Consider the following 15565-nt stretch of genomic DNA (forward strand, 5'->3'; position numbering starts at 1 on the left):
CCCATACTAGCGCTGTATCCGTGCTGTTATCTTCTCAAACTGTTGTTGTTGTTTTTGTTTTATTTTTATTTGGGTGAACTCTGAGCAGTACAGGGTGTGGTTTTCACTGCTAGTAGCTGTGTTTTCTTGGACTTTCAATAGACGGGGGGTGTTTCTTCTTGTAACTGGTATTCAGATAGTTTGGAGTGGAGAATGACATGATATCCTCACCCATTGGTCTTTCTTTACTGAATTGCAGGGAACGGGGAGCACGGGCACTGGAAGAAAGATTAGCGGCTGAGAAGGTCTCTGCAGTGGGGAGTGCAAAAGATCCGTCAGAGAGAGATGCAGCTGAGAATGTTTGAAATATTGGAGGTGTGCTGCTTTCCCTTGGTACAGCTTTTATGCCATTGCCCATGTCTTTGCTTGTGCAGTTTTTCATGACTTGAGATTCTATTGGTGGAGAATTTTGTTTCCAGGTGTGCCATAGAGTATTCTTGCCTTCTATTCAAAGAAAATTGCATACTCAAGTGCAGCAAGTGCTGTATGTGTGTTTGTGTGTGCGCGCGCGCACACGTTTTCTGGTAAGATTTTTCTTGCCAACGATCTTAATTAATTTATAAGCAGAGGATGTTTCCTGGGATTTTGGTGGAGATAGTAAAATATCAATAATGGAGGGAAGAAAAAACTATGAAATTGGAATCTAAACCACGGGGCAAATTTAGGGCCCGTTTGGACGTGCTTCCCGATTTTTTAATTTTTTAATTTCATGCCTGCTTTTTTGTTTTACTTGATGAAAACTATTTCATCACCTTTTAGTGTCTATCGTGCCAAGCTGGGATGAGACGAGGATCGCGGAGTCCCTCACAAGTGTGTTGTGTGTAAGGCTATCAAAGGGCCGAGCATAGGTGGATCCTTACTCTTGCTCTGGTGGTAGACTCTCCTGAGTATCAACACCTGGTCGAGGGTTCGAGTATCCATAGGTGGTGAAATCCCACTATGGCGTGAGTGTGTGTGTGCGCGACTGTGCGTGTAAAAAAAAAAGGGCCGAGCTTAGGTTAGAGTATCAAGCCCACAGGTTGGATTCGTGCTCAAAACTTTGGCCCATTCTTAAGCCAGCTGGGCTTAGACTTGGTTGTCTTAAAGCTTACGAGCCTGACCAACCCATTAGTTCTTTAAAAAAAATTCAAATTTTAATAATAAATATTTTCTCTCCCTCCCATCCCTCTTAAAAGCTCTCTCTCTCTCTCTCTCTCTCTCTCTCTCTCTCTCTCCATCTTTTCAAGAAAGGTGTGTATGAAAGATGATGGAAATTCCAAAAACAGATAAAAGATGATGGAAATTCCAAAAACAGTAATGTTAGCTGTTACTATTTCAAAATAGTGGAAATTCAAATAGATTTGAGAGAAAGTGTGACTGGGTTTTCTTCGAATGGCTTGGACTGTAATTCTAAATCTGGTTGGCTTGACTTGAAACTCAATCCCAAGTGCCACTCGATCCATTCTTGAGATCATTCGAGAGTCCAAATTTGGACCATCTGATTGGGGTAAGATTTGACTTTCAACCTTTATTTATCGGCTGTATCCAATGAGCCCTATATTGGCATGTGATCTTTCGATTGTAGTCTCAAGTCTATTTTAGCAGTTTGTCTGTCCGTGGTCCTGTGCGGCACATTTGTGAATCCTATGTAAACTACACTATCAGATTTTCAGTACATCTCCTAGGCCTTGAAATTAAAGTCTACTTCTATGTTTGGGTGGCCATGTCGGCGGATGTGTGTGATGTATGATTAAATGATGAGTCGCGAGAGATGTAATTGGATGGTCAGGTACTTAATCTTATGTATGTGTTAATGAACGGTTGCTTTCTTCAATAGATGGATACAAAATGGGTTTTGTGATGGCTCGGATAAAGGGTCTGTCGAACCAACAATTCATATCAATAATTATGTAAACAACCTTATGACCGTACAATTGGATGGATAATTGAGTGGTTACATACATTGATCTTGTGTATGACAGATGATCAAGTGGAAAATCGAATGAATGTACAGTGGGATGGTCACCTGTGTACCTCCACGTGCACGAAATTTTTTTGTTATTACATCCCACTTATTAATTGGATCATAAGAATATTTATTTATGTTGTTCATGCAGGCCCCATTGGGAATTTTTTTTATGAGGTTTGGGTGGTATCGCTTACAATGCTCCGTGAAAATTTCGACTTCAAATTTTGTCTCTTTCTTTAAAAATAAAAATAAAAAGGGCCAGAATGGAAAGTCTGGGACAAGTAAAAAGACATTTTAAGTAGTGGTGACCACAACAGACACCGATGATCATGCATATTCACTAAGTAGGGTACGTATGTGTAGACACTTCACCCTAGGCCGATAAGCTGATTGAATTAAAACCAATGGATGGTCAACCAAACTCCAATCCTAAACCCTAACCCTAGATGCCTAAACCTTAAAAACAACATAGTCAATACAATCAACTGAATCTACCTAACCCTAAATCCTAAAACCCTAGAGGCTTGAGTCAACTCGACGAGTCGGCTCACATGGTCAACTTATAGAGGCAGCTCATCTGGTTAGCCTATTTAGTTCAGCCAACCCATTCAACCCACCTAGTTAAGTCCAAAGCCAAGCCCAAACCAAAAGTCCAATCGGAGTGCAGTATGCAACAACAATACCATGTCCTTCACAGTAGAGCCTCCACACGAGTGAGGGAGGATGCCTGCTGAAGTAGGGAGTCCAAGTGAAGATTGGCGGCAACCAGCTTGCCGTCGGCCACGTGGCACTCTTCGCGTTGGCTTCCCTCAAGCATGAGGAGTCCCTCTTTTCTAGACTCTAAGTATGCGGATGATGTGTATTTACTCCGATGCCCATCTCCATACTCCAATTTACCATTTTAAGTAGTGGTGACCACAACACACAACGATGATCATGCATATTCACTATGTAAGGTATGTATGTGTAGACACTTCAACCTAGGCCGATAAGCTAATTGAATTAAAACGAATGGATGGTCAACCAAACCCCAATCCTAAACCTTAACCCTAGATGCCTAAACCCTAAAATCAACACAGTCAATGCAATTAACTGAGTCTACTTAACCCTAAACCCTAAAACCCTAGAGCCTTGAGTCAACTCGACGAGTCGGCTCACATGGTCAACTTACAGAGTCAACTCATCCGGTCAGCCTATTTAGTTCAACCAACCCATTCAACCCACCTAGTTAAGTCCAAAGCCAAGCCCAAACCAAAAGTCCAATCGGAGTGCGGTATGCAACAACAATACCATGTCTTTCACAGTAGAGCCTCGACACAAGTGAGGGAGGATGCTTGCCGAAGCAGGGAGTCCAAGTGGGGATTGGCAGCAACCAGCTTGCCATCGGCCACATGGCACTCCTCTTCGCGTTGGCTTCCCTCAAGCATGTGGAGTCCCTCTTTTCCAGACTCTAAGTATGCGGAGCGGATGATGTGTATTTACTCCGATGCCCGTCTCCATACTCCAATTTACCATTTTACCAACTCATTCAATCCATAAGATGATGCCACATGGCAATCTCCAATCTTGGCCCTTCAACCATCTTTTGCCCCTAGACTTTTCAGGAATCACTAAAAAACTGAGTTTGTAGGTTATAAATAGGCCACTCCCTTCTCATTTAAAAGACATCGAGTAGAGCCAACAAATTCAAAGAGTACTCTCATCCAAAAGTCCAAAGAAGTCTTAGCTACCTAGCCATCCCTCCACCAGGGGGGGGGGGAGAGAGAGAGAGAGTCCAACCTTGGTTTAGCCTAGCCTAGCCAGAATCCGAGTCTCCTAAGCCATCAAAGTCCTAATCTGAGTCACTTGATATAGCCCTTGCGACATTACCATCCATCCAACCGTTCAAGTTTCAATAAGTTGCATCCAATTCAGAGCATTAGCATTGCACAATACTTATTCTCTTCTCAACCCCCTTGCTCCTTAAATACATCAACATTACATTACATTCCATCATTTTCTCGTATCTAATTGGCTGACATATGCTCTGTGGCTTGCCGATATAATCGGAGTTGGCCCACCAGAAACTTAGCCAAGTAGATGTCATTTTGTCACATACATTAGCATTACATTACATTCTATCGTTTTCTCGTATCTAATTGGTGGGCGTACGCTCTGTGGCATGCGAATATAATCGGAGCTGACCCATCAACAACTTAGCCAATTAGGCATCGTTTTGTCATAAATGTCAACGATACGTTACATTCCATTGTTTTCTCGTATCTAGCTGGCGAGTGTATACTCTATGGCTTGCCGATATAATTAGACATGGCCCACTAGAAACTTAGTCAGTTAGTTGTCATTTTATCATAAGCATCAAGCATCCCATACATTACACTTCTATATACTTTGCACCCTGCACTCGGTCATTTCGAACGTATGCTCAGTGACTTGCTGACGTAATTGGATCATGCCCATTAGAAATTCAGACCAATCAACTATCATCATTGCATTACATTACAAATTTTGCGCATGAGAACTAATACTATTCCTAAAAAATTGTTCAAATCTTGTGAAGACGACACTTCTATATGGGCAGAGTAGGTGCTTAATGTCACACCCCAAACCCGGAAATCGGATTCACAGGAATCCCGATCGCCGAATCCTGTGCCAACAGCCTCCATAGTACCCCATTCTCGGCTCCCAGCGCCCATATGCCAAGTTTCGATCCTGGGATCCTACAAGGAGGATTTTCTAACGTACATTTATCTTGTAATAAGCATAACCACAAGTTTACCCAAATCACAAAGTCAACATCATCATCACATATCCACTAATATAAACATTTGAATACAACGTTGAGAGGGAAAAACATATGTCAAAATCAAAGCTCCAAAAGTCAGCTACATGCTCCAAGCTCCATGCTGCTGCAACCTAACTTCACCTGCACGCATCTATCGTGCATAAGCTTATAGAAAGCTTAAAGGGTAGTGTAAGTGTATGCGCGAGGTAAGTGCCAAGTATTCAATACAATGCCATAATCATACGATTATCAGAAATACTGGTAAGATTATGAATCATACGATATCAGAGTAAGCGAAAATACTGACAAGTCCATTAGTTAATCAATATCAGAATATGCAATACAGATCAGCTATATAAATGAGGAGTCATAAAGAGCCAAATATCAGATACCGATAATACAATGCAATATATAATTCCTGATGAGTTCACGAATACTGTTAGTCGCATCTAGACCACATACATGCAGAAACACAGTAACCTAAAGTGTCATATGCTACGGATGTAATGTAATATGCGGTGTGAATGGAATGACCACGCTGGAGTGTGAAGTCGGGATGATAGTACGTAATATTGCAGGCTATAGGATCCATCACAAGAGACTTCTATCCAAACTAGTCTCATACCTAATTTGGATAGTCAGACTCAATGTGATAAACTCCTGATCTGAGGTTAGTCGCGCACCCCAACCGAAATCTTGGCCATTGCGAAGGTATACGTAACAAATAGTTGCGCACCACTATCCCGAGTGGGTAATGAATGAATGAATGAATGAGTATGCAACTCCTGCTCAATAAGTCCACATATTAGTATAGTTCATCTCTGGGATCATCACCGGGGTCTATCACACTCTATGCCAGCTTGCCGCCCCTATCCGAGTGTACAACTGGGTAAGTGGAAGAGACCTCACTCTCCGCCTGCCAATATCGGGCCCAACTCGTCGATAGCGGACCCATTCCTCAAGCTGGTCAGACTCAACCTAGATATTGCCCCCTCACTCAGGCGGGTAAGGTCACACCCCCTCCCAACCGACCACAACACAATGGGAGACGCGGCCTACTGGTATACGGCCCTCATGTGCTCATATACATCCACTCGGTCTCGATGTTGGGGCGTCTCCTGGCCACGGAGGTTTAGAGATTTTCACCCAAGGACATCTATGACGCCTGTATGCTAGAACCAAAATTTTCGGTGTCTCATCTGGCCATCCACGATATGCCTGTGGAGGCTACGGCCTTGATATCGCTAGAGCGTACAGTAGTCATATCACAAAATGCGTGATGCATGAGTCATACAATCCAGTTATACATCAATCCTACGCATGCCGTGCGCTCATGTGAGATAACCTCCGCCTATCAGTAAGTCTCATATCAACCTACCCAATGACATATGCAATGGTTAATCACACCTCATAACAAACATGCAGATGATGCGTATGGGCATGTATCATGGTGCTATGCTGTCACATACTCATAATCGGTATCAATAATCGGTATTCGACAATCGGCCTCGACAATGTGGACATTTAACCAACATTGCCTCCAAGGAATGGCTCGCATAGAGCCTAACATATAGTAGACCCATGGCCTCACACAAAGGCAAAATATAGAACATCATGGGCCTCACTCAAGAGCTTAATACATCACGATGGGCCTTTCACATGGGCCTAACATACATCACAATGGGCTACATCGCTTGGCCCTCAAATGCATCACAATGGGCCTCATCACATAGGCCTCATATGCATCACATTGGGCCTTAAACACGGGCTAAATGCACATCATAACGGGTCTCAAATGCAGGCCGCATATACATCATATTGGGCCTCGACAATCGGCCTTTATCGACAATCGGAATCGGCAAATCGATCACATCAATCGGAATCGGCAATCGGCCACGACAATCGAAATCGATCGATGATCGAAATCGGCAAATCGGTCATGTCAATCGGAATCAGCAATCGGTCATGACAATCGGAATCGATCGATAATTGGAATCAACAATCGGTCATGACAATCGGAATCGGTAAATCGGTCATGTCAACCAAAATCGGCCTTGATACTCGGCCTTAAGGTGGGGTTCATAGATGGATGACTGATAATGATCCAAGCAATATCAATGAGGCCTATTCATTTGGGTTAACCCACTAGAGAATGATAAGAATGGGCCTAACTAGGCCTAAGGGAAGGTCACAATGTGGACTTATCATTTAACCATCATTGCCCATCAATGTGGTTCTTTAACCAACATTACTCCCAAAGAGTGGCCCACATAGGGTCGGACGTATAGTGGGCCCACGGCCTCACACAAGGGCCTAGTATAGATCATCATGGGCCTCACTCAAGGGCTTAGTACAATCGCAATGGGCCTCACTCATGGGCCAAATATACATTAAGTGGGTGGCATCAATGGGCCGCACTAATGGGCCTTATAGACATAAAGTCGGGCTTAATCATATGGGCCTTATATACATTAAGTCGGGCCTAATCATATGGGCCTTATATACATTTGTCGGGCCTAATTACATGGGCCTTATATACATCACATCGGGCCTCGCCAAATGGGCTGGAAATATATTACAATGGGCCACAACATATGAGCCGAAAATACGTCACAATGGGCCTCGACCCATGGGTCGACAATACATCTCAGTGGGCCTTACCAAATGGACCACAAACACATCATAATGGGCCATAACCATGGGCCTCCAACATATCATAATGGGCCACAACCATGGGCCTTAAACATATCATAACGGCTACAACCATGGGCCTTAAACATAACATAACGGGCCACAACCTGGGCCGCAATATACACCGTAATGGGCTGCAACCCATGGGCCTCACATACATCATATGGGCCGCAATACACGAGCCTTAGATACATCACAATGGGCCTCAACACCTGGGCTGGGTATACATCTTATTGGGCCTCGAACATAGGTCATATATACATCACATTGGGCTGCACATTTGGGCCTCAAATGGGCTTCGACTATACAAAAAAAATCACTTCGCTAGTTGCAAGTGTAACATGTATATCATTATACACTATCATTCTATGGGGCATATGGCACCAGTGATGATCAGCACTGTCCAATATTATCCATGAAAAATCAGCACCTGCCAAACAAATTCTAGCACCGTCCAAACACTCTGGACGGTGTGGATAGAATACATACTTCTAGGTGGGGTCCACAGCACTGTCCAAAGGTGGTCCAGCACTGTCCAGACAATCTGGACGGTGTGGATCACAAAACATACATCATCAGGGTCGCATGGAGGGACAATGTGGGTACAACGCATACCACAAGGTGGGCCCACACAAAACTTGCTGACGTCAGTCAGCAGTGGGACCCACCATCCTGAAAATCAGATGGACGATAGGGATATAATAAGTGCACCAATGTGGGCCCCGCCCATCCAAAACAGACGGACGACATAGATAAAGCAAATATCTCATGGTGGGGTCCACACATGTGGCCCACCAAATGAAATGGACGGACGGTTTGGATTTCCCACGTCCAGGGCAAAGGCCCCACCGTCCAGAGTACATGGACGGTGGGTATATATGTTACATACAACATGGTGGGTTCTCACATCGGGCCCACCATAATATACTTTATATTATATATATATATATATATATACACACACACACACACACACCATATATTATATTATTTATAACAACACGATCGTCCCTCTGCATGTTGTAATATAATATTATTATATTATTACTTGTATAAGTCCAGCTCTGGACGTTGCTGACGGATAGCTTGGATATGGTGGGACCCACCGTCTTGATGGGTGTGGGTATAAGAATACATACATCATGGTGGGCAACCTACTTGTCCTAAACGGTGGACCGTGTGGATAATACATTCATCAAGTGGGCCACAGCACCGTACAAACTCTGTCAAGCACTGACCAAACATGTCCAGCACTGTCCAAACATCTGGACGGTGTGGATAAAACAAATACATCGCGGTGTGGCCCACATAGCAAAACAGGTGGACGGCGTGGAGATTCCATGCACCAAATGGGACCCACAAAACTTGCTGACATCAAGTACAACAGCTATGCCAGCTGGTGCGAGGAACTCCAGCGGACCCAGCCTCCCACCGTCCAGAGGTTGAATGGTGAGGATGCAACACAACCATCGTGGTGGGGCCACACGTGTGGTCCACCGTAACGTCTATTCTCCATCCAATCTGTTAATAAGGTCACAAAGACCTGGATTAAGATGAAAAACAAATTTCATAAAGATCCAAAATCACTCTGACCCAAAAAGTGGTTTCAATGGTAAACGTTCACTCTCATGCTGTTAGTGGTGTGGACCACCTGAGTGACATTAACGGTAGATTTTTGGGGTAATCTCATGCCTAAAGGGGACCCATCAAATGCACGGTGTGGATACTCCACATGCATCAATGTGGGGGCCTGAGGTGGGGCTCACTCTCCTTGCCCGTTTACATGCATCAGGACACTGGCAGCAGCAGCGTCTATTATGTAATTTTTTATTTTTATTTTTCTGTATTTGGGGAGATTTTTGTAGGTGGGGCCCACATCCGGAGGATCCACTCTGTTGATTGGGTTCTCCAACTTGTGACGGGTCTAACAAGCCCTATATTCAACATTTTTTTGATGCACAACAACATTATGGTGGGCCCTAACAGTTATTCACTATTAAAATAAAGGTTTTGATGGTGTGGCCTACTGGAGGTTTGGATTGGCTCCTTTTTCTGGCTCAACGCCTAAAATAAGCTGGGAAATGGGATGGACGGTGTGGATCAAATACATACATCATGGTGGGGTCTACGTGATCAGGCTTTCAGAACATGTAACCTTAATACGTCAGCAATAACTGCCGGGTGGTAGACAGGCCAATCCCCTTTCGCGATCAAGGTGGGTCCACATGTGTGGCCCACCTCATGATGGATTAAGATGATATTTGCATTTTCCATTCGTCTAGGCACACTGGACGTCAGGTGGACGGACAGCCCTAGATGGGGCACGCCATCATGGTGGGTCCCGCAGTTAAAGGGCATGGATGTAACACATGTTGGTGGGTCATACATACACACACCAGGTGGGCCACAAACCTCATCATCAACGTGAAAATGAAGGAGAGAGGAAGAACGTGTGAAGGGGAGGGACCCCGCCACTATGGGCCCTCCTTAAACAATGCATACATTAAGATGGGTCCCACCATAAGTGGGCCCTCAAATCTTCAAAATCACAAAAAACAAACCTTAGAAGAGCACCCACCTTTGATCTTCTATTCCTTCTTCCACCTATGCAATCTAGAGCTCCAAGGGGACAATTTCGACGATTGAGATGATGATCCAAGGGTTGGATTGGGTGGTAGGAAGGTGGGCCACACCAAGCTCTCATGGGGGGTTGAGATGTAGGTTGCTTGTTTTTGGAGAATGAGAGAGATGAGAGAGAGGTGTAAGAGAGAGAGAGAGAGAGAGAGAGAGAGAGAGGTGATGTGAGTGATGAAGTGATGGGGAGGGAGATGGTGAGTGATGGGTGAATATACTTAGTTGTAAGAGAGAGTTGACTTTAAGAGAGGGGTGGTTGTACTTAACATTGATTGATGGAGTGATGTGATGTTTCGTAAAGATTCCTTCGGTGTTTGTAACATGCGGCATTTTCCTCGAACTGAACGCGAACCCACATCTCATGGCCCGGGTATGCCTAGGCGCGCGAGACGCAGCATCGGAACCGCGATGACAGGGCGGTCGCAAGGATACAAGTCCCGGTTCGAGTTGACTCAGATATATGGGACACGACTCAGGACCGGTCGCAAATGCCGATAATAGGTCGAGGGTTGCCGAAATTCGATCGGAAGTACCGTGGAAGCTTACGAAACAGTACGATCTAGGATACAGGTCTTACACTTAACACCTTCCATCTCTATAATCGCGGTCCCTTACTCAAAATCTTTGAAATGCAAACTCAAGAGTCATCTTAAGGGTAAGAATATTTGGATTCTCAATTTTAAACGTTTCTACAGGGTCTAACTGACAGTAGGATCAAAGTAATTCGTTAGTGGCAACTCTGGTAAAATATAACACCATCTTACCCCCAAAACAAAAGCCTTCGAGCGAGGCAACCCATGGAAAAGCAAGCTAATCCCCCAACACAGGGATCCCAACCTCCATAGAATGATGACTCTGCTTGGGAAGAACAAGTCACACTAGTTGTAACACCTCGAATTTTCATGGCCCAAGTACATACTCATGCTCGGGAATTTCGGGTGTTTATGAAATGAATGAATGAATACTTAATAATTGCATATTATTTTTTTCATATCAAATTAATGAAGGTATTCATTCACGAGAATAAAACCAACCAAACTATAAATCTTATGTCATTTAAATATAAAAGTTCAACTAATTATTTAATGCTCACTTAGGTGGTAGCTTATTACAAATATTTAAATTCGCAGCATGAAACATAAATAAAGCTAAACTAAAATGAAACTATCAACAACATAATCCCATGTCACTCGTACTCTTTCATATGGAGATCATGCATCGCCCATATCTTCAACCTGTACATCACCTGCATCATTTATATGATTGGAGATGGTAAATGCACTGCTCATAGTGTGGTTATCCTTCAAGATTAACACAATTCAACTAAATCCTCAAAGTAAGACCAATATAAAGGTTCTGATACTTTTCGTACTCCACTACGAATGTATTGATATGCACAACCAATATACATGAATGCAGTGTAATCTCCAGACATTATAAGGAGATGTGTGCTAGATGATGAACATTAAAGTATAATCTCCTTTTGTCATTCTTAGGCCTGTGGTGGTGACTTTTCTACTAAAAAGATCACGGCTAAAATTCTGCAGTGTGGCTTTTATTGACTCACTTTGTTTAAAGACACATGAGTTTTGCAAAGCTTGCTAGTGTTGCAAAAAATTAGGAGGATTGTCTCATCGAAACATGATGCCTTTGAACTCCATTCTGACCATTGAGGCATTCGATTGTTGAGGAATTGACTTCATGGGACGATTCCCCCAATCCTTTGGAAACACATACATTTTGTTCGCAATAGAATATGTTACCAAATGGGTTGAGGCAATCTTGTGCCGAAATAATGACCATTGCACGGTCATTAAATTTTTAAAAGAAAGCATATTTTCTCGGTTTGGTACACCTTGGGTCATTATTAGTGATGGTGGGTTGCACTTTTGTAATAAGGCATTCGGAAGTTTAAGGAAAAATATGGCATTACACACAAAGTGAATACTCCATATCACCCACAAACAAGCGGCCAAGTTGAAATCTCTAACAAGAAAATCAAACAAAATTTGGAAAAGACGGTTAAACCCGATCGTAAAGATTGGTCAATTTGATTAATCGATGCTTTATGGGCACACCATACTGCCTAAATGACCCCCATTGGAATGTCTCCCTTTAGACTTGTCTATGGGAACGTTTGTCACTTGCCTGTGGAGTTAAAACATAAGGCCCATTGGGCAATAAAAAAATTGAATTTTAACTTGGACAACGTCGGCTTGCTACGTAAATTGCAAATTAATGAACAGGAAGAGATTGAACGATGCATATGAGAGTTCTAGAATTTACAAGGACGGGATGAAGAAGTTCCATGATCGAAACATTCTTCGAAAAACATTCGCGCCATATCAAAAGGTCCATCTGTACAATTCTAGCCTCCATTTATTTTTGAGAAAACTAAGATCTCGTTGGACCGACCCCTTTATTGTCAAAACAGTTTATCCTCACGGAGCTGTGGAGATTGAGAATCCAATCAATGGTCATGTTTTTAAAGTAAACGGACATCGTCTAAAGCCACTCATTGAGAAGTTTGATTCAGAGGATACGTCCATCCCTCTGATTGATCATGTGTGCCAAGATTGACCTCCTAGTCCGATGGGGTTGTAGTTAGGTTTATTGCTTTCCTAGGATTTAGGATTTTGATATTTATTTAATTTTGTTTAGTTTCTGTGCTAACTCCCTTTACATGATGAGAACTTTGGAACTGCTTCAATTCTCCTTTTTCAGGTATTATCTTCTTATCACTTTTTTATTTTCATTATCTCATGATGAATAAATTGTAGAAATCTTTTACATTGAGGACAATGTAGAATTTAGGTTGGGGGGTGTGAGATTAAGTAGACATCTATGTTTTCCTAGTTTTCGAGCAATTATCTCGGAAAATTTTCAATTTCAAAACTAGTTTGGAAAGTGAAAATCTTATTGAGCATGATTTAAGTAATACGATAAGATATAAAATTGAGTTTTTGAAATTTTAGAGTTTAATCAACTGTATAAATTATTAGCCAAGGTCTCCCAATTATTTAATTAAAAGAAAGTTTAAGCATCAATCGAATCTAATTCACCATTCACACTTGACTCATATTGTATGAGGAATGATAGAATTTTTGATTTCAGCATGTCCATTATTGAAAAGCGTTAGGAACCAAGTCTAGAAATCCTTATCCACCTTAAAAATAATGGAAAAGAAGAGGAAGAAAAAAAAACACCAGGTAGAAAACAGTTAGATCGACAAAAAGGCCATATATTTCAATGAGATTTCACTGAAAAATAAGGAAAAGACTAGAAATAATATGAAAAAGGTCGTCGATATAAAATCCAAAAGCTGGAAAAAGAAGTGAAAAGGGGATAGGTTTGGAATCAGTACTTGTGTTGATCTGTTCATCTTAAAGTGGTGAGCATGGCTGACATTGTGAAACAATAGTTATCAATTTTGGAAATTGAGTTGAGGATTCACTGAGCACACTAGGAACTTGATGTTTGAACATAATCTATTGATTAATTGATGAAGGAGGATTTAATTCATTTGTTTACTCATGAAATTAGGCTTTGGGTTTTCATAGTATTGTTCTTTCATCTTGAACTTTTACTCATTCATGCATGAATACATAGACTTCTATTTTCTAGAAAAGGTTTGAATTTTAGGAATTTGAAAGTTTGCTTCACACATGTTTTGCTTGAGACTAGAAAAATGCTGATTAGGGGTGTGTTGAGTTTCAAATATTGCATATTTCCTCCTCATTATACTTTGGTTTTATGAACATGATAACACTTAATCGATATATTTATGCATGTTTGTCTTGTGAGGTGATTACATGAGCTTAAGGTGAAAAGGATGCTAAAAGCGTGGAAATTGATGCTCAAGAATTACCAAAGCAAGGATGGATCTTTGGTAACCAAGATTGAAGATTTCAAGAGTCTAATATCTAAGAAAACTAGGTGAAGGAAGAAAATCAAGTTTGCGAAGTACAAAATTCAGAAGTTGCGGAACTTGACTGTTGATGTCATCACAGTAAGTGTCTGATGCCATCAAAGGAGCCTCGATTGCATTGAAAATTTTGAAAAAATTCAAGTTTGGTTGCTAGACTATTGGGCGCAAAGTTCGGTCCCATAGAAGATAAAATTCGATGTCATTAAAGCCAGTTCAATGACATTGAGATTTCAGGATTTTTAAAGCTTAACTCGTTGAACAGTTCTAGACCATTCTTTATGACATCGAGGAGTTGTTCGATGGCATCGAAGGCTATGCTGTGTGAAAATGCGCGCAGTTTCCAATTCAAATTCAACTCGAACTCAAACCTTCGATGACATCGAAGGAGTGTAGAGTGCGTAAATTTGAGACAATTTGCAAAGTCGGTCAGACAAAGCCTATATATTGGAGTTCTCCAAAGCAATTAAGCACGAATTAGGGTAGGAGGAGTAGAGCAAGGGGTGTAGCTACTTCCAAGGAGTTCTCTCTTCTTTCCTAGTTAGTTTTTCATATTTTTCCTAAAGAGTTGTAGCTTAATTATGTCTTTGGTTGGTTAATCTCTTAACTAGATTTTAGAGGTGAAACTTGTAGTTTATTTTAGTACTTTTCTTATTTTGATTCACGTTCATGATATTCATGTTGAATATTTCATAGTTATGGTTTGAATTTAAAAAGTATTTTTTATTATTACTTTGATCTATCGCCGACTCCAGGCACAGTGGGTGCTTTGGAACTTCCATGAATGCTTTATTTTCTATTTTTGTGATTGTTTGATCTGTAGAATTCTTTGATGTACCATTGACTACAAACATAGTAGATGCTTTGAACTCTCTACAATCAAATCAACAAGACGATTATATGTGGAACAAATACTATGAATGTTCAAAATCTGTTTGGAACTATTTATGGTGTTTTAACCGCTCTATCATCCAACTTGATAGATTAGGACTTCGATTCTAGTTAAAGTATTAAGTGAATTAAATAAGGATGCATTAAGATGGCTACAAGTGGATCATTGATGTTTTAGTGTTTCTTTTATTGATAGTTCACTTCACAACAACATCTCTTTAAATATAGTTTTAAGTTTAGTTTCTAGTTCTAATTCTTAATTAGTTTAGAAGATTCACACATATTATGTCCCTATGGATACGACCTCAGTCTCACTAAGATTATTTCTACATCGCAACCCCACACTTGGGGTACAAGCGAACACGTATTGCGTCTATAATATATATACAAGTTACTAGTTGTGAGCTCTTCAATACATCATTTGCATCAATAGAGAAATAAGTTGAAGCATAAGAGTTTTGGAACTACAAGACACATGCCCAAGCCATAAAAGAAGGGAGGTAACATAAAGCTAACTTAATAAAAGAGAAAAATAGTTATTGATGCAGTTTTCTTGTAGACCCTCCTTAGTAGACTCTCAAGAACCTGCACATAGGAAAGAAAGAGATAAAGGAGACCTTGGCTAGTACAGGGGACCCTCCAATGCCTTAGTCAG

At 41.5% G+C, this 15565-nt stretch overlaps 1 protein-coding gene across 10 annotated transcripts in view; it reads left to right on the plus strand.

Annotated features, from left to right (window-relative positions):
- LOC131227138 (rhomboid-like protein 19) overlaps positions 1 to 14759 on the plus strand; it is a 77789-nt gene extending 63030 nt beyond the window's left edge. For 7 of the 10 annotated variants that reach the window (XR_009162076.1, XM_058222858.1, XM_058222861.1 and 4 more), the window contains one exon: positions 239 to 716. Coding sequence is in view for 8 of the 10 variants with exons in the window: in XM_058222858.1 (XP_058078841.1) it covers positions 239 to 344 (106 nt within the window). In the remaining 2 variants the exon portion in view is untranslated. Of the gene's footprint in view, positions 1 to 238; positions 717 to 13898 lie in introns of those variants that run through there. The other 3 variants (XR_009162077.1, XM_058222860.1, XM_058222859.1) reach the window with 3 other exon arrangements.
- The last annotated feature ends 806 nt before the right edge of the window (positions 14760 to 15565 follow it).

The sequence above is a fragment of the Magnolia sinica genome, chromosome 15 (assembly GCF_029962835.1).
Source record: "Magnolia sinica isolate HGM2019 chromosome 15, MsV1, whole genome shotgun sequence".
Classification (NCBI taxonomy): Eukaryota; Viridiplantae; Streptophyta; class Magnoliopsida; order Magnoliales; family Magnoliaceae; genus Magnolia; species Magnolia sinica.